This window comes from Octodon degus, unplaced genomic scaffold, assembly GCF_000260255.1.
Source record: "Octodon degus isolate 3935 unplaced genomic scaffold, OctDeg1.0 scaffold00226, whole genome shotgun sequence".
NCBI lineage: Eukaryota > Metazoa > Chordata > Mammalia > Rodentia > Octodontidae > Octodon > Octodon degus.
The window spans coordinates 580533-606557 of record NW_004524802.1 but is presented as its reverse complement, the minus strand read 5'-3'; the positions used below and the strand labels follow the sequence as shown (position 1 = coordinate 606557).

The 26025-nt window shown below is 57.9% G+C and overlaps 2 protein-coding genes across 2 annotated transcripts; both read left to right on the top strand.

Moving 5' to 3' along the window:
- Positions 1 to 2541: 2541 nt before the first annotated feature.
- Positions 2542 to 19259, top strand: Adssl1 (adenylosuccinate synthase like 1). Its single transcript, XM_004645379.2, has 13 exons — positions 2542 to 2792; positions 9284 to 9386; positions 12003 to 12065; positions 12377 to 12427; positions 12743 to 12809; positions 13675 to 13782; positions 13882 to 13963; positions 14065 to 14191; positions 14625 to 14779; positions 15502 to 15626; positions 17051 to 17148; positions 18234 to 18383; positions 18883 to 19259. The coding sequence occupies exons 1-13, from the start codon at positions 2601 to 2603 to the stop codon at positions 18933 to 18935; spliced, it is 1374 nt and encodes a 457-aa protein (XP_004645436.1). The 5' UTR covers positions 2542 to 2600; the 3' UTR covers positions 18936 to 19259.
- A 1566-nt stretch (positions 19260 to 20825) lies between these two features.
- Positions 20826 to 25765, top strand: Siva1 (SIVA1 apoptosis inducing factor). Its single transcript, XM_004645415.2, has 4 exons — positions 20826 to 21098; positions 22318 to 22512; positions 22766 to 22922; positions 25628 to 25765. Exons 1-4 carry the CDS (start codon positions 20981 to 20983, stop codon positions 25683 to 25685), a joined length of 528 nt encoding a protein of 175 aa, XP_004645472.1. The 5' UTR covers positions 20826 to 20980; the 3' UTR covers positions 25686 to 25765.
- Positions 25766 to 26025: the final 260 nt, after the last annotated feature.

The following is a 26025-nucleotide window of genomic DNA, read 5'->3' as shown; positions in this document are numbered from 1 at the left end:
TTGAGGTTCCGGCACCCCCTGCTTTCCCCTCTCACTGATGTGGAGAGAGGGGTAGGTGGGCACAGGGACAGGCGTGCAACAGGCATCCCGGGCTCGGAGGCCCAGAGAAGTCAGAGGAGAGCCAGGCCAAAACTGGCACCCACCCAGACCTGTGCTCTGGGCTCAGCTTGGCCTGGCCTGGCCTCTCAGCACCTGCCAGACGGTAGGATGGCCCATGGATGGCACACATGTCTGGGAAAGCAGAGGGCAGGATGGAGCTTAGCAGCTGCCTGCTCATTGGTGGCCCCTTCATCGTGATCAGCACAGGCCAGGAGCCATGTGGCAGCCAGAGCAGCAACGGGGACCCACAAGCAGCCACAGCCCTCAGTGCTCCTCCGACAGCAGCATGCACTCTGCGCTGCCCACACTGGAGACTGCTGTCCACCTGTCCTTACTGGCAGCCTGGTGCCAGCAGCTTCTCCCAGAATCTCCCTGAGCGCCAGCCAGGAGCCTGTGCCCAGGCCAGGCATGGGCCACACCCGGAAAGCCCCCAGCCCCTTGGGGTTTTTGGTCGAGGCCTGTTGCCCTCCTCAGCCCAGAGCATGTTCAGTTATGTCATTGCTGGCTTTAAGTAAACATCACTCATTCATTCAACAGGCATCTTCAGGGGCCTTATAGGCATGTGAGACGGAAGGAGCCTGCCTGCGCCTCGAGTCACTAGGACAGGCATCAGGAAGGGGCAGCTCTGTCCACCCTGGGGAGGCGGGCTTGTGTGCCAAGTAGCAGCGGTTCCCTCCAGTTTACAAGGTGACTCAGCCACTGCAGCCAGGCTAAGCATCTCCCTCACAGCAGAGTCCCTGCTGGTGCAGTCACCCCGGTTGTCACTGCCACCACGGGTACTCTGCGTGAATGGAGTCGTCTGGCACACTTCTGGGGACAGCTTCACTTACGCTCCCGTCTGGGCTGTAGCCCAGGGCAAGGACTGTCGCCCTTGGGGCCGAGCACCCATCCACAGATCTAAACTGCATTCTGTCTCCATCCCTCCCCCCGTGGGGCCTCCTTGTGACCAGGCATGAGCATTGTGTGCTGGTCCTTGAGTCCACCCTGTACTCTGCACTGCAGTGGGTCCCTAGCTGGGTGGTAGAACCTACAAGGCAGTTGTCTAAGGAAGATGCACCCTTGCCTGGCCTACAGGCCTGCACACTGCCCGTACAGCCCCAGAAGCATGCAGCACTGAGCTATAGTAACGCTGAATGTGGGCTCCTGAAGCCAGGCATGCCTATGACTAGCCTAGGCCTCCCTGGAGCCTGCCTGCCTGCCTGCCTTCCTACCACTCCCCAGGGAAGCCCACTGAGCGGGCCACCAACAGCTCACAAGTGGGTCACATCAAACCCTAAGGTGTGAGGGTGTCTGGGGCCAGGCAGCATCTGTGGATGTCAGTGCCCAGCTGCCCTATGCAGTCTTGGTCCCATGGGGGCCTCTGTGGAATCCATAAGTGGCCACACCATGCTCCCTGGAGGGGCCTTTGGCTCACAAAGCTTGGTGAAGGCCACTTGTCCCAGGTCACAGTAGCAAGGCCGCAGCCCACCACCCTGTGACAGGCCAGCTGCAGGGTGGGGTGATCTAATTTGGGCCAGGCCATGTCAGCTGGGCTGTTTTTAGAAAAGCCCTGCCCCCCTCCAGCCCATGCTGTTTATAGTCTTGGGCCCCAGAGTTGGCGCCCCAGGTCAGCGCTGGCCCACACAGCCAGTCACAGCCTTACAGTGGGGCAGTTAAGCTGCTCCCCGGGTCCCTCTGAAACTTGACTCCCACTGGCCCAGAGCCCTGGGTCCCCAAGGAAGGATGGCTGGACCCCCTCAAGGACTGTGTGCTCACTTGTCTGATGTGACTCCGGCCAGGTGCTCACAACACTACGTTAGTGGTCACAGCTCTGGGACCCCTGTATTCCTCCAGCTGCCATTCTGCCCTAGCTCACCTACTCAGGCCCAACGCTCCCCTGAGACCCACCTCCTGCACCCACATCCCATGGTCCCACCCGTGGCAGTGACAGTCTGAACCAGGTCCTGCTGCCCCCGGCCCAGCTGCTTACCACCCAGCCATAAGTCACCCACGATGGCACTGAGAAGGCAACTCTCTCTCCTGGACCTGGTATACAGCAAAGCCCCGATGCTGCCACATAGAGGCCAGGGAGGGGACAGGCCATGCCATTACACTTGGGAGTGGAGGGTTTGAGCGCACTAACCACTCCCCTCTGGGTCCCCAGGGCCCATGGGGCTGGAGCAGGAGGGAATCAGCCTCTTGGAAACCCACGCTGCGGTGGCTGCGGTGGCCGGTGCACAGCTGGTGACCCGAAAAGTGGCACCTTATGCCGCGTGACCAAGCAGGCAGGGCGGATCCTGGCTAAGCCTCCACGTCCCGCTGCCCGCAGGGGGCGCCCTTCGGGCCAGGTTCGCGGCGGGCAGCGCCCTGACGCAGGTGCCACCCGCGAAGCTTGGGCAGCGCGGGGCGGGGCCTGCCCGGGTCACGCGCGCTGCCATTGCCCCGCCCCGACCCACGGTCCCTTTAAGGGCGCGGGGCGCGGGGGCGGGCTCCCGGGCGGCCGGCGCGAAGGGCGGACGAGGATGTCAGGGACCCGAGCCTCCAATGACCGGCCCCCCGGCACAGGCGGCGTCAAGCGGGGCCGGCTGCAGCAGGAGGCGGCGGTGACCGGCTCCCGCGTAACCGTGGTGCTGGGCGCGCAGTGGGGGGACGAGGGCAAAGGCAAGGTGGTGGACCTGCTGGCCACGGACGCCGACATCGTCAGCCGCTGCCAGGTGCGGGCGGGGCGGGGCGAGTCTCCCTCCCAGCGCCCCTGGGAGGTCTTCCTGGGAGCAGCCCTGGGCGCGTGGCCCACAGTCCCGCGTACACATGCCGCCCACACGGGGCAGCCCAGGGCCAGAGCTATAAATACAAGTCGCTGAGTCGGGGACACCTGATCCTCAGGGGTGGGTTTGGTGTATCAGGGGAGTGACGGTCGCCCTGGGGTTGGGGCACCCCGCTTGGGTGACCTGAGGGTCCTGAGGGGCTGCAGCCCTGAGGGTCTGGGCCGTGAGGTTGGCCACACCTGGTGAGAGGGCCTTGAAGGGCCCCGCCCATTTGCTGGGTTAGGGCAGGTGACCCCTGGAGCAGAATCCAAGAGGATCCTGGCTTCCTGGGGTGGGGGCCAGACTTCTGGCTAGCGTGACCGAGCGTTGGGGCCATGGAGGAGCCCGGTGCAGCCTGCACCCCCAAGGACCTGGGCCCAGGCTGGCCAGCTGCAGACCAGAGGCTGGGTGGATGCTCTTTGGGTCACCGCCCCTGTCCCTGGGGCCTTGTCCATGCTGCTTGTGCCTGCCAGCCCCACGCAGTGTCTGCCTCGGCTGCTCAGCTTGGGTCTGAAGCCTGGCCTAGGGCCGGGGCACCCACGGGAGTTCTTCCCTGGCACTGGAACCTGGGGTTGGGTTTGCTGTGGCTGTCTGAGCTCCATGAAGGGGGTGGGTGTGGCCCGCTGGCCCACAGGGCATGGGCAGACCTACATGGGCTGTGGAAAGTGCCTCCTTGGGGGCCTGAAGGGGGATCTTTTGTCCTCTCTCTGCAGGTCCTAGGGCAGCGCTCAGACCTGGTCAATGGGTACATGTCCAGAGTTCTGTGGCACAGAGTGTCCCCACCTCCATGTAGCCTCTTCTCTTTGCTGCCCTGGGCTGTCCACACAACCAGTAGCCCCATCGAGAGAGTCCTGCTGACCCTGGCCCCCCCACCCAGGCCAGCCCTGGTCCCTGGGAACCCTCCCCGCAGCCTGCCTCCTACACAGTTCGAACCCTGTCCTGGGCTGAAGGAGCCCTGGGCTCCTCCTTAGCAGATTTAAAACATGCCAGCCTGCTAACAAGCTGGGGAATGGGGCTTACAGAGCTCCTTCCCAGGTGGGGAAACTTAGGAAATTAAACCATGATAGTAACTCCTGTGTAGCACATCCCCAGCTCAGTAGCCCTGGGCTTGCACCCCTGCTGCACCTCTGGGAATGAAGGCAGACCCCCCAAGGCCAGGAACTCCTCTCCAGTTTATAGACCCTGATTTTGCACCTGTTCAGGGACCTGGCTTCCTGCATTGTCTGCCCTGGAGCAAGGCCCCTGCCTGCTGCTGACCTCCCAGCATCTGCCCCATTTCTGTGCACCGAAGGCCACCCTGGCAGAGTGAAGTTCCAACCAGATGCTCTGGGCTGTCTGTCCTTACAGCATGTGTGCATAGGTAAACAACAGTGTTAGAGCCAGGGCCTGACTTTACAGTGGATGCCAGGGGCTCAGAGAACCAGGTAGTCTGTAAAGTGGGCACAGGGTAGGAATTCCACAGCCACCCATGTCACCCATTCCTTCCTCTGAATGCCCAGGACAGCTGGCTGCAGGCATACCAGGCACTAGAGCCCCATGGAGCTTTCTCTTGGTTTCCACCATGGGCCAGTGTCCATGCCCAGCCAGCTCAGGCTGAGGCTTAGATCTAGCTGGGGTCACAGTCTAGGCTAATCCCAGGTTAGGGGTAGAAGCCACGTTCATGGGTGGGCCACAGATGTGGGCACAAGATCCCAGACTCCTCTCAAGTCCTCACTGGTGGATGTCCTGTGCAGTAGGGGCTCTGCCTGTGATTTGCAGGGTTCTAGAGCTTTCTCAGGGGCATGCCAGAAATTCCAGGCTGCTCTGGGACCCCTAGAGTGACCAATGTGCTCCCAGAATCAGGTCCCCCACAACCTCATCACTGCCTGGTGTACACACAGCATCCCCCTGGAGCTTGAGGTTCTAGCCAACTAACCAGCCTCACCGTGGCCAGGGCCAGCTGGGTTAGGCCAGAGCACCCCAGGGGGAAGGCACCTGGCATCTGCTGCCTGCCAGTCAACTCCAAGAGATCTGGTCCTGTAGTCAGGGGCCCCAGGGTCTGTATGCAAGTGGTGCGGGAGGGGCCAAGCAGGGACGAAAGGCCGGGGCTGGGGGAGAGGTTGACATGGAGTAGCCCACTGGCGTCGAGGAGGCACATCTCAGCATTCAGCATGTCCAGGGGTTTGGAAGAGCCTTCTGACCCATGCAGGAAACACCCAGCCTCTAGCGTCTCTGCTTAGCTCAGGGCTGCTGTTGAGCTGGCAGGGCCTCTGCAGGTAGGAGACCATGAGCAGAGGGTCAGGAGATAGGTGGCTATAGAGAGGAGCATTCTGGACATAGGTGGGTCTCAGGACTTGCAGAGCCACAGGTGCCAAGGGTGGCTGGGCCACACAGGCAAGCAGGGTCCCCACTGTAGGAAGGATGGGACAGGGGCAGCTCTGGGTCCACACTTTGGACCACAGCTGCCACATTCCTACAAGGATAGAGCCAGTGTTAGGGCTCAGCCACTTCCACAGAGCAGAATTGGGTTATCATAGGGCCCTAGAGGGAGAGCTCTGGTCTTAAAGTCCCAGCCACCAAGAACTGGGGGCCTTTGAGTGACAGCTGGCCTGAGGGCAAGGGACAGTGGCCCCTGGAGTTGTGTGACCAAGCACCCCACAGCATATAGCCCGGCCTGTTGGCATGTGGGCTGTGCCCCTGACCCACTCACAGGAGCCACAGTGGGCCCTGGGTCAGCACCTGCTGAAGGACCCTGCTGTGTGGTGGAAGGTGGCCTTTCCTGAGCCCTATGCCTGGGCTCTGCTAGGTCATCATTGCCTTCAATTCTGCAGAAGCCTGGTGCCTGCACACAGGGGCTCTGGCTAGAGTGGGTATCTGCCATGGTGACGGCCATGGTGGGCATCTGAGATGGCTCTCTCTCCATCAGCCCTGCTGGGGATAGATGGGGTACAGGATTGCTGAGTACTCAGTGACAGACACAGGAGTGTGCTGGACTCTAGGCTGGCTGGCTGGCTGGGACAGGTGGGAGGGAGACAGGGTGCAGGCTGGGAGGGGCACAGGTACTGCGGGCAGGAGGATGGGAGGCCATGGCCCTCCAGATAGGGAGATCAAAGCAGCAGCCTGCCTGGGTCCAGCTCTGAGGTCCACTTGGGCCCAGCCCCAGGCAAGCCAGGGCCACAACAGAGCTGTGGCTGACCCAGCTCCATAGCAAGGCCCGTCCCTTGCTACACGCCAGGTGGCTCCGGCTTCCTCCATAGTGAGCCCTCTCCAAACTGCACTCTAAGATGTGGCGGCAGCAGCAGAAGTTGCACTTCTCTGTGTGACCAGAGCTGGCTGTGGGCAGAGTGCCCTCTAGAACCTGCTCACCTGGGTGGGGCAGTAGAGACTGCAGGGCTCAGGGCACCATGTGGATTCCACCTGTCCATGCTCCTGTGCCCACCTTCCTTGGGTGCTGTTGGCTCTGGGAACCCCAGGCTGAAGCTCATGAGGGCATCTTTTCCCCAGCTCTTTGGCTGTCCCCATGCACCTGGTGTTCCAACAGCTCCCTGAGCAGGGCCATAGCCTGGGCGTCTGGGGAAAAACCCTCACCACACAGAGCTGCTGGAAGCCCTGAGGCTGGGCCTCCTCTGAGGGCCTAGCTCCTGGCACCTGGCCCCACACAGGCATTGGCCCAAGATCATGGGACGTCCCCTGGCCTGTGACACTGTGCTGTTCCCAGGCACCCATGTTTACTCCAACACAAGCAGTGTGTGCCTGTCCTCTGCCAGATGGCTTGGTCCTGGGCATGACGAGAGGAGGGCGGGGCAACAGGCGCCCTCTCAGGGCTCCCTGGGCCTCAGCTTCTCTGGCAGGCCGACTGCGCTGCCCCTGAGGTCTTGCCCTTGCAGGGAGGAGGCTGTGAACCAGGATGAGTCGGGCTGGCTCTGCTGAAAACTCGTCTTTTCTTGGGATCTTTGTTCCCCATCTGTCCCAGGAGACCTCAGCCTTAGGTGACACAGGGCCCCAGGTAATACAGGTCACAGATGCAGGTGCTTCATGAGCCAAGGAGGGCTGCACATACCAGGGGAGGGCAGAGCGCAGAGGGCTGCAGGGTCTGTTGGTCCCAACAGGCTGCACATGTGTCTTGGTTATTTTTTATTTGTTGGTGGGACAAATACCCAACACCCAGAATTAAGGAAGGAAAGGTTTAGTTAGCTCACACTTAATGAAGGTTTTATTGTAGTCTACTGGCTCCAAGGCAGGCTGGCACATGGCAAAGGACAGCATTTTATCGCCATGGAAAACAGCAAAGCAGAGGGAAGACCAGCAGCTGTAGCTTTTAGCAAGCCTCCGCTCTTCCTTCCACACTGATTGTGATGACTAGAGCCCCTCCGAGGAAGTGGCACCCTCCATCTTTGCTCAGTTCCCTTATATATCCTCTTTGTGCTGAGCCACTCTAGGGTGGGCCCTCCACTCACTAGGGAGGGGCCTCCATGCCTTATGGTGTGGAATTGCTGACAGGATTTAGTTAAGCTTTTAGCTTTTCAAGTTGACACAATGTATCAACCACTACAATCCACCCCTTGTCAATTTGGCAGCTAGACGTGTTTTTTAACCAGTCTCCAGGTACACAGACATGCATATTAACATTTTACAAATTTGACATTATAGTACAGGTTTAACTATCATTAAGTATCAGTATTAAGTCTATCAAAATTATATTACATGAGAACCATAAAACACTCTGTCCCTGGTTCCCCAAGACTCATGCACATCCCTTTATGCAAAAGGCACTTAGTCTATCTGCAAGAGTTGCCAAAGTCCTAATAGTTTCAGCATCGCTGAAAAGTCGAAGTCCCAAGTCTCCTCCAAGATCCAAAGCAAACTCTTAGCTGTGAGCCCCTGTACAAATGAAAAGTTAAACACTTTCAACATTTAAAGGCACAAGATAAACATTACCATTTCAAAAGGTATATGCAGCGGGATACAAACCATTGAGACCAAAACAAATCAAAAATCCAGAAAGGCAAACATTTTAAGTTGTGTAGTTCCATTTGAAACATCAGAAGCAATCTGTACCAAAAGCCTTATGTGGCTCCACCCCTATGGCACTTCTGCTGGTATCTTCCATGGCTGTTCTCTGGGGCTGGCTTTGCTCCCTCTTTGCAGCTTTCCTTAGACAATCCACTGAATTTAGTTAAGCTTTTAGCTTCTCAAGTTGACACAATCTATCAACCTCTAGAGTGTGCAAGCCCAGGACAGGACAGCGGTCTGCTGAGCCCCACAGTGAGTTCAGAGGTCCCTCAATTCTTCTTCCTCCTCTTGCTGCCCCCCAGGCCTTGTCTCCCTGTGCTTAGATAGCCCCTCTGGGACAGCTTGCATGTATGCCCCCCATGAGAGTCCATGCAGGTCCTCTCACAGCCTTGCTCCCCACAGCCCCCTAGGACCCCATCACCTGCACACAGGACCTGCCCATGTCAGAACCAACTACAGCCACAGCTACAGGTTGCAGTGCTGGCTGGGGAGGTGGGCACTACTCTATCATCAGAGCCATGCCTGGATGGGTCCTGCAGTTGGTGTGGCCAGCCTGTGTTAGCTGGGGAGGGTCCCACCTGCTGGGCAGGGGGACAGCACCAGTAGCACTAGTGGCATGCATTGAAAGCTGCAGGGAGAAGCCTAGGACAGAACTTCATTTAGCATTCTGGTGCCATGGGGTAGAATCGGCTTCTAGCAGGCCCGTCTCACCTGGGGGTCAGGAACTGGAGGGTGGGGAGGTAACTGAGTACGTGGACTCCAGCCCTGCTGTCCAGTGACCACTGTGCGAAGTGAGGTCCCTGCCAGGTCCTTGTATTACCAGCTGCACCAGCTGTTTCAGCTGAGCACCTAGGGGGCTTGGAATCTGCCCAGTGAGTCATGAGCAACAGGCAGCCATACTGAGTCTTGGGTGGGCAGAAGAGGATGGGGGGGTGAGGGTCTCTCTTCATACATAGATAACAGTGTGGCTGGAGCCAGGGGCCCTGGCAGGGGCAGGAGGAAAGAGAAGGCTGCACACTGGTCGGCCAGCATGTGGGACACAGGACTGGGGCTGGAAGGCCCTGTGCAGAATCTCAAGAGGTGCCACCACACTGTACCTAACCTGGCCTCAGGGGTAGCAGGACATCTGAGGAGGGAAGATGCTGCCACCCCAAGCCCCTTGAGTGCCAGCATATGTGTGTTCCCTCAGGGGGTCCTCCTGCTTTCCTTTGGCCATGGCCCTATCAATCATACCCCAGGGTTTCCAGCCCCCTCTGAACACCAGTACTGCCCACCAGTACTGCAGGGCCATCAGGTGAGCCTGGAGCTGCCCTGTGCACCTGGGTGACAGCCACTGCAAGGCCCCTCTCTGCCTTATCTGCTGGTGTCTGGGGAACCCAAGGAATAGTCAGCTGAGTCTCTGTCCCCAGGGAGGCAACAATGCTGGCCACACCGTGGTGGTCGATGGCAAGGAGTATGATTTCCACCTGCTCCCCAGCGGCATCATCAACACCAAGGCAGTGTCTTTCATTGGTGAGTGTCCCTGCCTGTTGCCCCAGCACTGCAGTGTGAGCCAGAAGGCTGTGTGCAGGTCTGCCCACAGCCCTGGGCTGGCTGGACATCAGAAGCTGGTGTAGGAGTCACCCACACAGCCAGCTGCCTCCCAGGCCAAGGGGGAGCAGACAGAGCCCATCCTCCCAGCCTCACAGACCAGAAGCCCAGGGGTCAGAGGGCCCTGGAGGTTCTGCTGAGCTCAGCCTCCACGTGAACATGCCCAGGTACATCCACTGGTGTGCCTTTCACTGAGGTCTGCTTGCATATGATGTGTATGACCCCAACTGCCTGACAGGCTCCTGGCCCTGGCCCCTGTCCATGCTGCAAGGGCCCCCCGCTCTAGTCCCCCAGCTGTTCCAAGCTCTGTGCACATCCTTCTCTGCTAACCTGCTGCAGCCACCTATGACCTTTTGTGCCCTTGAGGTGAGGCCACCTTGGCCCCCAGGATCTTAGCCCACCTCCCCATACCATCAGAGGGCTGGGGGGCTGGCCTGGCCTAGCTCATAGCCTGTGACCCAGCTGGCCTGGCCTAGCTCATAGCCTGTGACCCAGCCCCATCTGGCCCATTTCCTCTGGTTCTGCCCAGCCTGCTGGGAAGTGCAGGAGCAGAGGGAGGCACTGGCTAAGGGTGGCCTTGTCCTGCTGGGCCATGGCTGCTCCCGGAAGGGCCACCCGCCTGGACAGAGGGCAGGGCCAAGCCACAGCAAGGCTGCACGGTCACCAGGGTCACCAGCAAGTAGGCCTCCAGCCGGCATGGCAGGCACCCCGTGAAGTCACCTCTGCCATATGGTTATTTCAAGATGCTGGGGCGTTTGCATAGCCATTCCTACTCACTGTGACTTGAGCAGTCTCTGGGCCTCTTAACTAACGTTCTACTGCCCGCAGCCAAACCGTGTGGCCGTGGAGCCAGGGGCCCCCGTGGAGGCGGTGCGGGTCTCTGCTGGGCTGCTCATGCTCGGAGTGAGGGGCCCCTTCAGCCCAGACACACACTGGCTTGCTGCACGGCCTTGGAGGGTTGCCTTCCCTCTGACTCAGTGGAACTCCAGCAGATCCCAGACAGTTTACATGAGTGGAAAGAAAACACCTTGGAGCTGCTGTCACCTTGGTGGGGCTGTGAGTCTCCAAGGGTCCATTTCCCATATTTAGGCTGTTTTGGTAAACAACCCTTTCCCTGAGGTCCAGTTTATGTCACAAAATCCTCCCTGGAGGTTGCAGCTGGGCGTCCATACCCTGAAGCCAGCTTCAGACCGTGACGGTCCCTGTTGTTGCTGGGACTTGCCCGCCCCCACCTCGCAGGCCACTGCTGATCTGCTCCCATCACACTGGTGTTTCCACATTTTGGGGTCTTTTTTTTTGTACTTGCAAGACATACTCAGTAAGCTTTACCATTTAAATCAATTTTTAGTGTCTTTTAATAGACTTTATTTCTTAAGAGAAGTGTCAGGTCCACAGCAGAGCTGAGGCAGCTACAGCACACTCCCTGCCCACACATCCCCCACTGGCACATGAGGCCTCCTGCCTGGTGGCTGGTGTGTGTAGACAAGTATACAGTGACATACGCCCATTGTTAGTGTCACACAGGACAGTGTCTACCTGTTTGCCTTACTGATCACTTTATTGACATCGTGATTTTGTCTCTTCCAGCGTCAGAGGTGAAGCTGTATCTCTTTAGTTCAAAGATCCACTTGGCTTTTATTTGCCACTCAGGAGGGGCAACACCCAGCCTTTGTGGAGAAGAGTGAGTGCAGTGAGTGGGCAGAGGCAGCCGCAGTGGCCACTGGCAGTCATGGTCCTTCCACCCAGAGCCAGGCAGAGGGGCCTGTCTCACAGTACTCATGGATGGGCAGAAAACTGGCCTGTTTCCAGTCCAGACTGAGGTCACAGCCCCTGGCACCACGCCGCCATGCTGATGTGGCCTGGCAGTGGCGTGGCTCATGGCCCTGCCTGGATCCCTGACCTGCTGACCTGGCTACCCCCAACAGGGTCGCCCATGAGCAGCCTCTCCCCTGTGAGATGCATTTCAGTTCAGCCACACGCTCAGGGAGGGCTGCACCCAGGTTGGGCAGTTGGGAATAAGGCTGCTAGGCACTGTGCAGGCCTAGATGTGCACGTATTTTCAGCTGTTTGGGTAAACACCAGGGGACTGGGCTGAGAAGAGAGCTCAGTAGAGTAAGTGTTTGACTGGCCTGAGTTCTGTCCTCTGTCCCACCAAAACAACAACAACAACACACCAGGGGACTGATGGCCGAGCGCTGTCACTCCATCCGTCTGTAGAACCCATCACATCCCAGACTGCAGCTCTCCCCTGAATGGCCCCACCCTCCCAGCCCGCTGAGCACGGTCCTGCTCCTGTCTCGGAGTCAGCAACTCCAGGTGCTGCTCCTCTGGCTGATGTTGCCTGGCTTCTTGTCCTATATGCTGCAGCATATGACAGGATTCCCTTACTTTCCAAGGCTGGGTCGAGGTCCATTGTGTGATGGCCTGCGTGGCTCACACAGTCACCCTGATGGATACTTGGCTGCCCCCAGCCCCTGGCTGCTGTGCTTCCCAAGCTCCATGCATGGCTCAGTCACGTGTCCTGTCTGTGTGTTGCAGGCAATGGTGTGGTCATCCACCTGCCGGGCTTGTTTGAAGAAGCAGAGAAGAATGAGAAGAAAGGTAGGTCCCAGGGCTACAGACCACCGTGCCCAGCAGCATGCAGCACAGTGGCTAAGGCTCTCCCAGTGTCACAGAACAGGAACTGCCAGGTGGCGAGGCAAGAAAGCCAGAAAGGAGGCTAAGCAGCCTGCCCGCGTGCTGGGCAGGTGTGCTGTGGGGCAAGGTGGTTTGGGCAGGACCATTGTCCTGTACACAACATGGGGGCCGCTCCGGCCTCTTGGCCCCTAACGGGAGCTAGCAAAGTCTCCTAGCCTAGACACAGGTCATCATGGATGCAGCATGCCAGTGAACACACCTGTCGTGTGCCACAGGCCTGAAGGACTGGGAGAAGCGGCTTGTCATCTCCGACCGGGCCCACCTTGGTGAGCTTCAAACTTACAACGCTGCCTGGTCCCATACAGCTCCCCGCCCTGTTCTTTGCCCTTTCCAAAAAGCTGAGTCAGAAGCCATGAACCCATTTGCAGACAGGGAAACTGAGGCCCAGGGAAATGTACAGTCACACCTGCATGGAGGAGGGTGGGCCTTGAGGTTTCACAGCCCCGTTCTGCTGCTGCCCAGCACTCGGGTCACACACATCCCCTAACCCCTTTCCTGGGAAATGGCACATGGTCACTGAATACCTGCATAGACCTCTGCTCCTGCTTCTCTCTGTTCCCTGACACCTCATGGCCCGGCAGTGTTCGACTTCCACCAGGCGGTGGATGGACTGCAGGAAGTCCAGCGCCAAGTGCAGGAGGGGAAGAAGTAAGTACGACCCCGCCGCCCTCTGGGCCTTGGCCCTGCAGGCTGGCGGCTTTGCACACGCCCAGTCCTGCACAGGAGCTTCTGTCCTCTCAGAGGCCCCTGAGGACGGCATCCACCTGACAGCCCACCTCTCTCGGGGCCTACACTGTCCTCACTGGCTGTCCCTGCAACGGCCTGGGACACCCTGACTGCGCACAGGGTATCCAGAAAAGGGGAAGTGCTGAACCAGCCCGGCGCCCAGCCTTGCTCACACCCTGGCCCTGCCTGCTGTGGGAGCCCTAAGGTGTCCGCTAGGACCTCTGGCAACCAGAGGCCAGAGGAAACCCAGAGGAGGGCACCGCCTCCAGCAATGGACTCACAGTGGCCCACCCATGCAGACAGTGCTCCACACCTACACGTGCAGACGCATGCACAGCTGGCCCCGGCTCACACGTGCACACCCCCAAGCACAGGCAGTGGTGGCGAGCAGCCTACGTGCCAAGAGTGGTCTGTGGGGGCTGTGGGCACAGACAGCGCAACTGTCTAGGGAAAACAACAGGGGCCAACCTCAAGAGTGGCACCATGACTGCCCAGTGAGGGGAATCAAGGCAGGGCAACTGAGAACCAGAAGGACTGTGGAGCACAGGCATAGGGCTGGGGCTCCAAACGATGGGTCCCCACCAACCTTGGGTCTCTGGAAGCTGTGCATCTGAGGAGGCCAGGGCACCTCACAAGGTCCCACATTTGGCCCTCAGCATCACTTCAGAGAGGCCCCTGGGATGTCTCCCTGCCTGACCTTTATCCATGGGTGCACCCAGCTCTGCTGGGGCTGGCAGGGCTGCAGTGGGATCCCTGTCCCCCGCCAACACCCAGTCCCATCTTTCAGCATCGGCACCACCAAGAAGGGAATCGGACCAACCTACTCCTCCAAGGCTGCCCGGACAGGCCTCCGCATCTGTGACCTGCTGTCAGACTTTGACGAGTTTTCCACCAGGTACTAGGGCAGCTGCAGTCCGGTGATAGAGGGTTGGAATTACCAAGGGCGAAGTTCTGTGTGGACCCCTGGCGATCACTGCACCATTCACCTGCACAGATTCAAGAACCTGGCCCACCAGCATCAGTCCATGTTCCCTAGCCTGGAGATAGACATTGAAGCCCAACTCAAGAGACTCAAGGTAAGCTGTGCATCCCAGGGTTGGCAAGTCACCTCTCCCTTGCTGTGACATCCAGACTCATCAGAGCAACACATCACTGCTGGCTGGCATGGTCCCTGCAGGGCTTTGCTGAGCGGATCAGACCCATGGTCCGAGATGGGGTCTACTTTATGTATGAGGCTCTCCACGGCCCCCCCAAGAAGGTCCTGGTGGAAGGTGCCAACGCCGCCCTCCTCGACATTGACTTCGGTATGTTCTCTCTCCCCTCACCTACTCCATCCTGGGTGTCAGGTCCTGATGGCCTTTTGTGTGTGCTGGAGACCAGCTGCCCATGGAGGGCAGGGGTCAGAAGGGGGTGAGGCACAGCCACGGTGCTACCCACGCCATCAGTAGGATCTGACCTTCCCGTTTTCCCCACTTCAGCAGGGCAGGGATAAGGGCAGGGCTGATGAACCTTTGGTCAGTCCCAACCCCACAGGCACAGCAGTAGACAGCAGGGTGGTCAGGCCAACTTGGTCTGCCCTGGGAACGCCTCCTCCTGCCCTCACTCCACACTCCTATGCCCTGCACACAGCACTTCATGCGGGGGTGAACCCACTCCCTGCCCTCTGCTGAGAGATGTCTTGGGCCCAGATTCGCAGGACTGGACAAATCCCAACCCGTGACCTGCTCTGTCTTGCAGGGACCTACCCTTTTGTAACATCCTCCAACTGCACAGTGGGCGGTGTCTGTACAGGCCTGGGCATCCCACCTCAGAACATAGGCGACGTGTACGGTGTGGTGAAGGCCTACACCACTCGCGTGGGCATCGGGGCCTTCCCCACAGAGCAGATCAATGTGAGTGCCCAGCCTTGGCTGTGGGAGGGGGTGCAGGGACCCCATGCAGCCACACCAGCTCCCAGCACAGGCAGGCATGCAGTAAGGGCAGGAGGTCAGCTTGCTCCCACACTGGGGTCAGGTGTGTGTGTGTGCATCCTGGACCCTGTCTACCCCAGAGTGTGTAGGGACCTTGATGTGGGGGTGCCTTCGGACATCCTGCTGAACTAGGACAGTACTGACCGCATGGCTCTGAGAGCTCAGCCTTCTGCCCCGGGATCCCCCCAGACCATGGTGGATATAAAGGGGCATCCAGAGAGGCTCAGGGCTTTTACTGAGCAGCACAGGTAGAGGCAGACAAGACAAAAAGTCCACTGTCTACAAGCTGCACTGTGGCAGCAGGCCCCTCCTTGCTGGCTCAGTCCCTGCAAGGTCCAGACTTATCCACAACACTGCCAGGCGTGTTCTGAGCAAGAACCACAGGAATTGCATGATGAACAACATGTCTGAGGTCTCTGCCCTGTTTCCCTGGTGTAGCCCTGTTTCCCATGAGTGGGGGGTGACCACAGGCAGGTAGCATGGCCTGGTGGAACATGGCTACTGGGGACACATATATAGAGGCCATGGGGGTGACCAGTGAGGAAAGCACCTTCAGGAATTCTCCAAGTCCAGAAAAGAGCAGCAGAGGGACAAGGGACTTACGGATCCCCTCGAGTCATGTGGGTGCCCTCTTGCCCCTGCAGGAGATTGGGGATCTACTGCAGAGCCGTGGCCATGAGTGGGGGGTGACCACAGGCAGGAAGAGGCGCTGCGGCTGGCTGGACCTGATGACCCTGAGATATGCGCACATGGTCAACGGCTTCACCGCGTAAGTGGTGCTTTTGCGGAGCGTCCCACCTCACTGTGGCTGAGGGCCCCAGGGATCCTTGTGGGATTCCTCCTCTCCCCCTCAAGGCTGACCTAGGGCTCGTGGTGGTCCTGGCTCTGTGTGGTAGTGTCCTGGCTCTGTGAGCACTCACAGCAGGTCACGTGCAGGTGTGAGACAAATCCAGGTCATAGGCAACCGCCTGCAGTGTGGGCCACATGCCAGGGAAACACTCACTGCACCGAGCCCAGGCAGAGTGTGTCTCAACAGGGTCCCCTGCTCTGTCATTCAGGGCCCTGTAAGGACCTCTCAGTGTGGCTGCTGGGCTCATCTTCAGGAGCCCTGGGACACCTTGCCAGAGGGCTGGGGCAGGCCAGCAGCACACTTATGCTCACCCTGTGCAGGGTCCAGGAGGGGTCTCTGAACCAAGGGACCTGGCATGAGGAGAAGGGCCATCTTGTGTGTGGAGCTCCAAGAAGGAACAGGGAAGAGATGCAGACCAGGCAGGGGTGGCCAGCAACACAGCCTGCAGCTGCCCTGGACTGTGGGAATGGTGTGGGCTCTGAGGAAACCCCCACACCCAAGGCCATCTGTGAACCCCGGCTCTGTGAGGGCAGAGAGTGGAGGTGCCCCGGTGGTGCTGCCAGGTTAACAGTCCTTGGGAAGGGCGCCAGGGCCCCCACCTCTGAGAGCCCCGAGGAGCACGCCCCATGGTGCTGAGAACGAACCCCACTTTGCCATAGCTGGACTTTCCGGAGGAGTGATTTTCCCAAGACAGGTTGTGAGCGGCATGTTTTCCACTGGGTGACAATGTCCCCTCTGGATCCAGACCTGGCCAGCGCACTGCCTGGTGGTTCCAGGTCCATCTTTGTGCAAGAAGCATGGGAACCGTGTGGCTAGAGTGTGATCTCTGAGGTGCTAGCTTCAGTTTCTGTAGTGCAGACTCAGAAGCTTGGGGGCCAGGACAGGGTGGCACTGGGCGGCACTGCCCACTTGTCACCACTGCTGGCTTGGGTCTAGCAACACACATCTATGAAGTGCATGGCACCTGGGCCTCCCACACGGGAGCAAAGGAGAGGAAAACCTGGAAGCTTTAGCCTAGGCGTGGCACAGAGAAGAGCTGCAGAGGCGACTGCCATTGTGACACCAGCTGCCCCAGGGGTAGATGAAAGGGACACAGTGCCACGCTTGTGGCCATGCTGTGGGAAGATGTGGCTAAGCCTCCAGTAGACAGAGAGAGAGCTGAGCAGGGCACTCAAGGCAGAGCCCTGAGCAAGTGCTCCTGCCCTGTCCCCTTCAGCAGACCAGTTTTCCAGGATTACCCAGGGTCTTCACAGCTAATACGAGGAGGAGAAGCAAGAGAGCAAGAACCAAACCAAACCAGTACGGGCCATTTCTGCCTCTCTCACCCCTTGATTTCTGGGCAGGCTGGCCTTGACCAAGCTGGACATCCTAGACGTCCTGAGTGAGATTAAAGTTGGCATCTCATACAAGCTCAACGGGAAGAGGATTCCCTACTTTCCAGGTACATGACATGATCCAGTGTGCTTGCCCACTGGGCACCAGAGGACAAGGGGACAAGGAGGGGCGGCACTGTCAGCAGGTGGAGCGCAACTGCTTTGCTCCAAGGACCTGTCTAGCCTGGCTTTGCGTCTCACGGACTCCTGACGGGACTGGCTTGTCTGAGGACTCTTGGCAAGGACTCTGGGAGTCCCTGAAAGGCTCACCTCCCAGGAGTGGGAGTCTGAGTTAGTGGATGTGGGTGGTTGTAGAGAACCCAAAGTCCTCTACAGATGCAAAGATCACCGTTTTATCTAGGAAAACATGCCTTATGGTCAGATTTCTTTCTTTTACTTTATGGCTCTGGGTGCCTTACCAGAGGCTAAACACTCTTCTACCAATAACTTCCGTCCCAGTCCCTGCTAGCCACTTACAGATCTAACTGGCCCCGTGTCCTTCCTTTAGAAAAGTGCGCTAGTGTTCTTTTCCCGCCTCCGTCTTGCTGGTGTGGAGCATCCCCCTTCTCATCGCACCATGGTTTTGTCCAGCCTGCTCCCACGAGCTTCCTCTATCGCAGCTATGCACATCACCTTCCTCGCCTTCCACATGCATGCAGACCTGGGCAGGCCCAGAGGTCCCTTTGGTGTGACAGCCATGCACACCTTCGGAAGCCCTCCTGATCCTGGCCTTGGAAAGGGCACTCCATGGGGTCACTGTGGCTCTGCACGTGGGGTGTGCGCCACACAGGCAGACCCCTTGGGGGGGCCACTTGTTCCAGGACCTCCCACTAGCAGGGGTCCCTGCCAGGAAGGAGCTGCCACCCCAGGGGCAGGGCATATGTCCTCAAGGGCACCTTAACGCTGCAGTACTCCAGTCTCCTAGCGTCAGTTTCTAGGCAGAGCCTGCCATCCCCAAGAACACTTGGTCAACATGAGTGAGCTGTCCGAGCCCCAGGTCTAGGAGCTCAGATCCTGGCCGTTCCTGATTCCCTGCAAACACCAAGCAAGCCCAGAAGGACCCCTGCCTTCTCCAGCTTCCTGTCTGCTGACCATCACATCATGAGCAGCAGCCTTGTGGCAGACACAGTCCACTCACCCTCTGTACCCCCAGCTAACCAGGAAATACTCCAGAAGGTCGAAGTGGAGTACGAGACACTGCCTGGCTGGAAAGCAGACACCACAGGTGCCAGGAAGTGGGAGGACCTGCCCCCACAGGCCCAGAACTATGTGCGGTTTGTGGAGAACCATGTGGGCGTGGCAGGTGGGTGCCAGTCCCCCTTCCCATGGTCCTCCCTGCATGCTGGACACCCCAAGGGGCCCGAGTCTCAGTGCAGAGTACAGAGGGCGTGAGACCCTACCATGTGTGGTAACCACACGAATGCATGAGGCAAGGAGGGCAAGGGGACCAGAGCTGGGCCTTCCAGGATGGCAGGCAGCTCCAGCCAGATGGAGCATCAGCCACCTGGGATGTGGCAGGGGGAGGCGCCATGTCCCTGTGCAAGTGAGCCAGCTCCATCACAGGGCGACTGGCCCCCAGACTGGAGGGTGTGCAGACACAGTGTCTTACCCAAGGGCAGGACCAGGGGCGGCATGTTGCTCCCCTCGACAGCCCTCCTCAGGCACTGCCTTTGTAATATACACTGCAGAGCTCTTCCCATTTGGGAAAAAAGTCCCCTTTGCCAGGTGAGCTATAGTACACAAAACTGTTCTTGGGCTTTGTGCCCTGGGTGCACTGTGACTGTCCTCTGTTGCCCTTTCAGTCAAATGGGTCGGTGTTGGCAAGTCCAGAGAGTCCATGATCCAACTGTTCTAGACCCAAAGGAGTGGCTGCTCCAGGCCACAGCCATGCCCTGTCCATTTGGGAGCAGCTACAGCCATGTTCCTTGGTGTCACAAGCAACACTGGAGACAAAAAAACCTGAAAATTATTTTCTGTACTTCTATTTTTCTGAAGCTTTCAGCTCCACCCACTGAATATTACAGTGATTTAAACATCTAAAAACCAGCACTGTGTAAAGTTTTTAAAAATTCTGCTATTTAATATGAGCCCAAGGACTCAAAACAGAGGCCTTGTGTGACGCGCTGTGACCGTGTGCCTTTTCGGAGTGGTGCGGCAATAAATGTGTCCAGAAGCCCGAGTGCATGGCTATTCACTCTGTGCTCTCCTGACTCCAACCTGAGGCCTTCCAGCCCTGAGGTGACCGCGCTGCATGACGAGTATGCCTGGTACAGTTCCTGGGGAAAGCCGGTCCTGCTCATCAGACGGGGGCACCTCTGAGGGACCTCATGCCAAAGAAAGAGGCAGGTGGAGACGCACAGACAGAAGCGTGTTGTGGTGGTAGCAGGAAAGGAGGCCTTGGCCTTGGTGTTCAGTGTGGCAGACCTGGGGTGGGACCGAGGAGGAGCAGGAGCAGCACTTGGGTCCTGGGCACTGCCTCCTTCTGTAACACGGCAAGGAAAGGACGACAGAGCTTCTAGAGCTGCTCAGCAGCAGGTGACAGCCAGTGCCCGGTTCCGAATTCCCACGGACACCTGCACACGCAGCCCCCACGAGTTCAATAAAGGCCTCGGCCTGCAGGTCTCTGCCTCTGCTGCCTTCCTGGGCCTGTGTCATGGGCTGCCTGCCAGCTGGCCCTGCCGAGCGTGCTGCTGCCTGGGTCTGCAGCGAACAGCCTGGAGCCAGACACGGTGGCACAGACCTGTAACCCAACGCTGGGAGGCTGAGGCACAAGGACCACAAGTTCCAGTTAAGTTTTTAAAAAGTTCCAGTTACACCGGGGCGATTTAGTAATGTGAAACTCTGTCTCAAGGAAACAATAAAACCGCCCTGAGAGATGGCTCGGTGGAATAAGCGCTTCCCAGGCAAGCGCAAGGGCCTGAGTTCAATCTCCAGTTCTGCCAAAAAAACCTACTTTTTTAAAAGAATTTACAGGTCTGGGGATGGTGCCCAATGATAGAGTGCCCTGGATAAGCAAAGCCAAACAGGTTTCGCGTCCCATGTCAGCGTCCGCCCGCGCGTGTGTGTCACCGCACTGACCCGCACTGGGCCACTACCCCGCCTTGCGAGGGCAACCTGGGCACAGGTCTGCCAGTGCGAAGCGCTTCCGCGGCGAGACGCGGGTCGCCAGGACAAGGAAGCAGCAGGAAAGGCTCCCGGTAAACATCCAGGGGCAAACCTGGCAAGGCTGGAGGCAGGGCTGGCGATGACAGACGCTCTGCAGAGATCTCGGCCCCACTTCCTCCGAGGAAGCCACAATGGCGTCCCTCACAACCCTCAATAAAACGTCATTTCTCCCGACCCGCATTAAGTAGACGCGGACGCGCAGGGACCGGGGGGTGGCGGGACGCGGGCAGCCGCGGGGAACCAACGGAGTCAGCCGATCCGGCACGGCCGAGAGCTGGGACCGCGGCCGCCGACAGAACGCGGCGGGCTTGCTAAAGCGGATCAACCCAAGTTGCGCGGGCGCTGCCAGCCCGACGCTCTGGGCCCGCCCCCTCCGCAGGCTCGACCTATCCCGCGCCGCGAGGCGCACAGGTCCCGCCCTTGGCCTAGCCTCGACCTATCGTGTACGACTCCGTGTGGCAACGCCCACACGTTCCGCCTATATCTAGCCTCCAGCCTGCGCCCAGCAGCACCAAACGCGTCTGTCGCTCGGGCCAGTCCTTTCCGCTTCGGCTTCTCCTTCAGCGTTTCCCGCGCGCCGAGTCCCGCCTCCAGCCCTCTCGGCCTATGCCGCGTCGTGTCTCGCGCTAGCCCCGCCTCCAAAGTCTTCTCAACCTATCCTGCCCCCGACAGTTGGCGCGCTGCTCTGACGTCAGAGGCGGCGCGCGGCGCTCTGCGTCCTGCGGCCCAGTGGCCATGCCCAAGCGGGGCTGCCCGTTCGCGGACGCAGCCCCGCTGCAGCTCAAAGTTCGCGTGGGCCTGAAGGAGCTGAGCCGCGGCGTGTGCGCGGAGCAGTACTCGCGGGAGGTCTTCGGTGAGTGTGGCTGCTGCGGCCCCAGGTGCTCCACGCTTACTCCGCGGGCACTGTCCCCTTCCCACCTTGTCGGCGGGGTCTTACCGGGTCGAGAACTTCGGCCGAAGGGACAGGCCGGCCACATGCGGAGTGATCTTCCTTACGTAGCGGTTTATACCGAGGACGCAGTTAAAAGATGACCCAGAGTGCTTGTGAGTGGTGCTGCTGTGCACTGGGGACGCGGGAGAGCCCAGCTTTCAGAGACAGGGACGCCGCCAGGCGCTGCCCGCTCCTTTCCCCCAGCTGTGCCGCTGCTGTGTTCTCTCCCCGGGCGCTGGCGGGTCCCAGGCCATGCAGGTGATCCGATGAGCGAAACCGTGGGGACGGTGGCTGGCCTGCAAGAGTGTGCTTCAAAAATGTAAACACGAAAAGAATGAAGCGGCATCAAGAAGTTGTCTGTCTCCCCTTTGTCTTTGTCTTGGAGCATGTGCAGGGCCTTGTCCCTCATATGGTTAGCAAAGCCTGGGGAGACAGGGACAGGCGGCTGGTTTCCACCCCCGCTGCTGCTGCTTAGTTCGCTTGTAGAGCCTCAACATCTTGCACCTCTGTCTTGGCTGTTTTGGAGTGAGCACACTGGACTGGCATCTGATATTTGCTTTTGTGAGGGTCCTTGAACACCTCATGTAGCTTGATGGATAACAGTGCTTCCAGCTGCCACTTCAGCTACCAGGCGTGGATTTGTGTTGGAGGCTCACAGGCCTAACAGGTTCTGGGATCCCTTGATCAGAAGCTGCTATGGCTGGCAGGTCAGCCTGGTGGATGGAAAAAGTGCACACCGGCCTGAGATTTTGGTGCAGCTCTGAGCCTTTCAGTGCTTTTGATAGTTAGCATGTATAGTGCTTGGGGGCGGGGGAGCTTACTCTGCATGGTTCTCCCACTTGCCGGAAGGAAAGTGCTGAGGAGGGAAGGTATGAGAGCCCAGTGAATTGAGAGTAGTGAAAGGACCAGTAGAGGGAGCCCCTGAGCAGGCATAGGCAGGGTCGCAGGATCCAGACCTACCTGAGCCGGAGGGCAGCTGAGCCAAGTGAAGCAGGAAGGCATTTTTAGCATGGGGGTAGAGTGGGCCAGGGTGACAGGCACAGAGGAGCACACTGTACCATCTGGTAGGTCATGGAGTGATCATGTGAGGACTCTATGGCCGCACGGTGTACATTTATAACAAGTGGTCTGTATTTCCCAGAGAAGACCAAGCAGCTGCTTTTCCGTGGGGCCCAGGCCTACAGAGCCCACGTGTGGGGCGAAAGCTGTGCCATCGTCAACCTGCCAGCATCCCCGAAGCCTGGCCCCACAGAGACACCCCGAGCTGCAAGGGGCCAGATGCTCATTGGACCTGATGGCCAGCTGATCCGGAGCTGTGCGCAGGCCTCCAAGGCTGGTAAGTGGCTGCCAGCTGTTCTTGTGGCTGTGACCGTGGGAGTGGTGGTAGGAACAGTGCTGTTCTGGAGGCTCACCCTGTATTGTTGAACAGGGTCCAGCTGTTGCACTTGACCTGCGGGTCATCTAAAGGACTCAGCAGTAGGTAGATGGGGACCCTCTGCTTGCATTTTCAGAAAGATGTAGGTGGTCTCATAGCCCCATGTCCTTCCGGCCTCTTTCCAGGGCTGATAGCTTGGTGTTTCTCCTCACAGACCTATCTGGGGCCACATCCCATGCCTGCTCATCGTGCGTGCGAGCTGTGGATGGAAAGGCGATCTGCAGCCAGTGTGAGCGGGCCCTGTGTGGGCAGTGTGTGCGTACCTGCTGGGGCTGTGGCGCTATGGCCTGTGCCTTGTGTGGCCTTGTGGAGTAAGTGCCTTGGTCCATGCAGCCATTCCTCCTGTCCCTCCTCCCAGCATGTTCCGGAAGCCCCAGGATGCCCTGCCGGGGACAAGTGGGTCATTTGATGGTGCTGTTGCTTAATGGATGGAACACAGAGATCAAAGATGCTTTTCCCACATTTATTTATTTATTTTCGGAAGATTTGGTGATCCTTTCTAAAGGAAATCCAAGTTTCACAAGCCAGCTGCTGTCTTTTGTTTTTGTTTTTGTTTTTTTGTTTTTCAAAGTTTTATTGATAAACAGCAATGAGACAGTTTCAAATCAAATCGGAAGTACAGTTTCAACAAATAATACACTGCGTATATTCTTCTTAGTGGTTAATTGCTGTACAAGATGCGGACTTGTGATCCTATTTACAAACACCATTAGAACAAATCATTCTATTCATTAAGAGAATGCAACTATATATCTATCCCAACCTCTTTGAATACACAGATACAAAATGGACATTCATCGGTATACCCCGTTTTTTCTAAGTTCCGTTATTGAATATTATAGGTGTGTAAACTCAGCAAAATATTCTAAAAGAGTCCAGAAGCCCATAATAGCATTGGGTCTTCTGTTTAACTGGCAATGTCAGAAATTATTGACCTGAGTCCCCCACAGCTCAACTTAACAGCATGGCTTTATTTCTTATATTTCATCTTCATACTTTTCTACTGGATGGTTAAGACCAAGGTAAAGCAAGACCTATGCAACAAGAGTTGTAGCTTTTTTCCAGCTGCTGTCTTAAAGTACCTCTTTGGTCTTCTTGATCTTTTAGGGATGGGTAGCTGGTGCTGTCTCATGGATTTGTTTCCCCTGTATTGGGGAACGACTGACACAGGGCAACAAGCGTGTGCTGCGGTTGTGCCGCACATGGGTTTTATTTGTAGGGTTATCAGTTGTTTCTTAATTGGAAAGTGGGTCATTCGCTTAATCTAGTCTGTGTGTGTTTGCACATATGTTTTCTACAGCTGACTAGGTCTGGTACTTACAGGGTGCCTGCAGGGAGACCTCTCCCCCCACAGCTGTCAGGGACCCACCTCGTTCAGTACAGACCCCTGGGACACACGTGGGTGTCCAGCCCCAGCCCTAGAGGGTGGACAATGCAAAGTGCACGTGGAGAAGCTCTGTAGATCTAGATAAAATTAGACTCACTAGATGGTGACAGTAGCTGTGTAGGACTGAAAACCACATCCCCCATGGTAAGCCCTTTCCCTCAAGGCACTCTTCAGTTGGGAAAGATTGAGAAAGTGGGGGAGGAGGGGGAGGAGAAGTGCTGAGTGGGTGGGAGGTGCTGGAGGGAGGAGAAATGGGTCCCTGTGGCCAGGTGCCCAGGTGCATCAGACTGGCATTTGAAGACTGAGCCTTAGGCTACTTATGAAGGTGGGCTCTATTCTGTGGGTTTCATAACCCAGCTCATCTTCCTCCTGACAGGTAAGCGGGAGTGGCAGGGACTTCCCAGCTTCACCTTCCTGGGGAAGAAACAAGCCCAGAGCAGGGCAAGTGGACTAGAGCCACGGGAGCCCTCTGTGTAGCTGGATTCAGGGTCTCCCCGTCCCTGATGCTGGTTTCCTCACATCGCTGCCTTCTGCTCTTCCTGCCCAGACCCGCTGTGGTGTCCAGGGGACTCTGACTTCCCTTGTGACATGCTCCTCCCATGGCCACAGTCCAGGAGGTCAGCTTTACAAATAAGTGACTTGCTTGGGGTCAGTGGCCAGAAGTGGCGTCCTTGGGCTTGGGAGCTGGGCCTGCCCACTGAAGCCTTCTGCCTCTGCCCTGCTGCTTCATTCTGACACACCCTGACTTCCGGGGTCAGGACCCCAACCCCTAGGGGTGTTTGGGCAAGAGGGTCTTCTCTAGCATGGCCCTAGTTTACCTGAGACATGGCCCAGCTGGCCACCATATCCCACTTGTTGACCCTGTAACCCGCCTTCTGTCCCCCATCTTGTAGGCTAGCTGCTGCGGCTGCTCCTTGGCTCCTGTAGCCAATAGCTCTGACTGCTCATCTCGCTGTGTGTCCTTACTGTGGTCATGCAGTGTGTTGCTGTCATGTTTCCTTCAAGTGACCTTTAGAGCCTTGATCATTAGATGTCACTGTGCGTCCAGTGTAACTCTGAGTTCTTGAAGGTTCCTGGGTTAGGCACTGTCCTCTGTGAGACTCAGCTCAGGCCACCATCGGCCTCCAAGGCTGAGTCAGGCTCATCTGGTCAGCTCAGATGGCAGAAATGCACTGTCACCCCTCTGGAGGCCAGAAGCCCAAGGCAGGGTGCCAGCCCGGTGGGATCCTGCAGCGGCTGTGAGGGAGCATCTGTTCTGGGCCCCCTCCTGGCATCAGCTGGCTGCCAGGAAGCCTTGCTATGTGTCAGTGGCCGTGTTCTTTGTCCTTGTGTTTTCTTTCCTTAGGGGTGTTCTCTGTAGGACACTTGTTCTCAGGGTGACATCCTTTCTGGTCATATCTGCTCACCCAGTGGGGAAGGAGGAAAACCCAGATTTCTGAGCCACAGCCCACTTTTGAGCTAGGCCACCCCCTGCAGGACGTTGCTCCCAAATACCCCTAAACTGCCATTGTCAGAAGAGCCCTACGGCAACTAGGCCATGTTCTGAGGAGTCCTGGGCCTGGACAGCAGCGGCCCAGCAGTGCATAGTCGTCGCTAACACGGCTCTTCTCTCTTCCCCTGCATGTGCAGCTGCAGCGATGTGTGTGAGAAGGTGCTGTGCAGCAGCTGTGCCATGTTCGAAGTCTGAGGCCGCGTGTCCACGAGGAGCTTGTGTGTGTGTGTTTTGTACTTTAATGACAGAAGTGAATAAAGCTCTTTATATTTGCACACACAGACTCCCATCTATCAAAGTAAGTGCGGAACATGTCACAGGCCGGTGTCACCTGGGAAGGTGATGGTGACAGCTACAGGGACACATGCCCTGCTCGTCGGCCACCCTTTGTTTTGGCCCTAATAAGCAAGGACAAGCACTGTTTGAACCCAGGACCTGGCTCCAGAAGACATCAATGTGCTGGGCCACCCTGGGGCAGGTTGTTCCCAGACTGCCTGAAGTGCTGCTGTCACACACCTGTCACAGTCTGATGTCT

What these genes read in the sequence shown, in the direction of transcription:
- Adssl1 (XM_004645379.2), top strand. Translation starts at nt 2,601, where the DNA reads ATGTCAGGGACCCGAGCCTCCAATGACCGGCCCCCCGGCACAGGCGGC. An exon ending in ATGGTCAACGGCTTCACCGC is followed by an intron (nt 15,627 to 17,050) that starts GTAAGTGGTGCT and finishes ATTTCTGGGCAG; the next exon opens with GCTGGCCTTGACCAAGCTGG. An exon ending in GAGGATTCCCTACTTTCCAG is followed by an intron (nt 17,149 to 18,233) that starts GTACATGACATG and finishes CTGTACCCCCAG; the next exon opens with CTAACCAGGAAATACTCCAG.
- Siva1 (XM_004645415.2), top strand. Translation starts at nt 20,981, where the DNA reads ATGCCCAAGCGGGGCTGCCCGTTCGCGGACGCAGCCCCGCTGCAGCTC. An exon ending in TGCGCAGGCCTCCAAGGCTG is followed by an intron (nt 22,513 to 22,765) that starts GTAAGTGGCTGC and finishes TTCTCCTCACAG; the next exon opens with ACCTATCTGGGGCCACATCC. An exon ending in GCCTTGTGTGGCCTTGTGGA is followed by an intron (nt 22,923 to 25,627) that starts GTAAGTGCCTTG and finishes CTGCATGTGCAG; the next exon opens with CTGCAGCGATGTGTGTGAGA.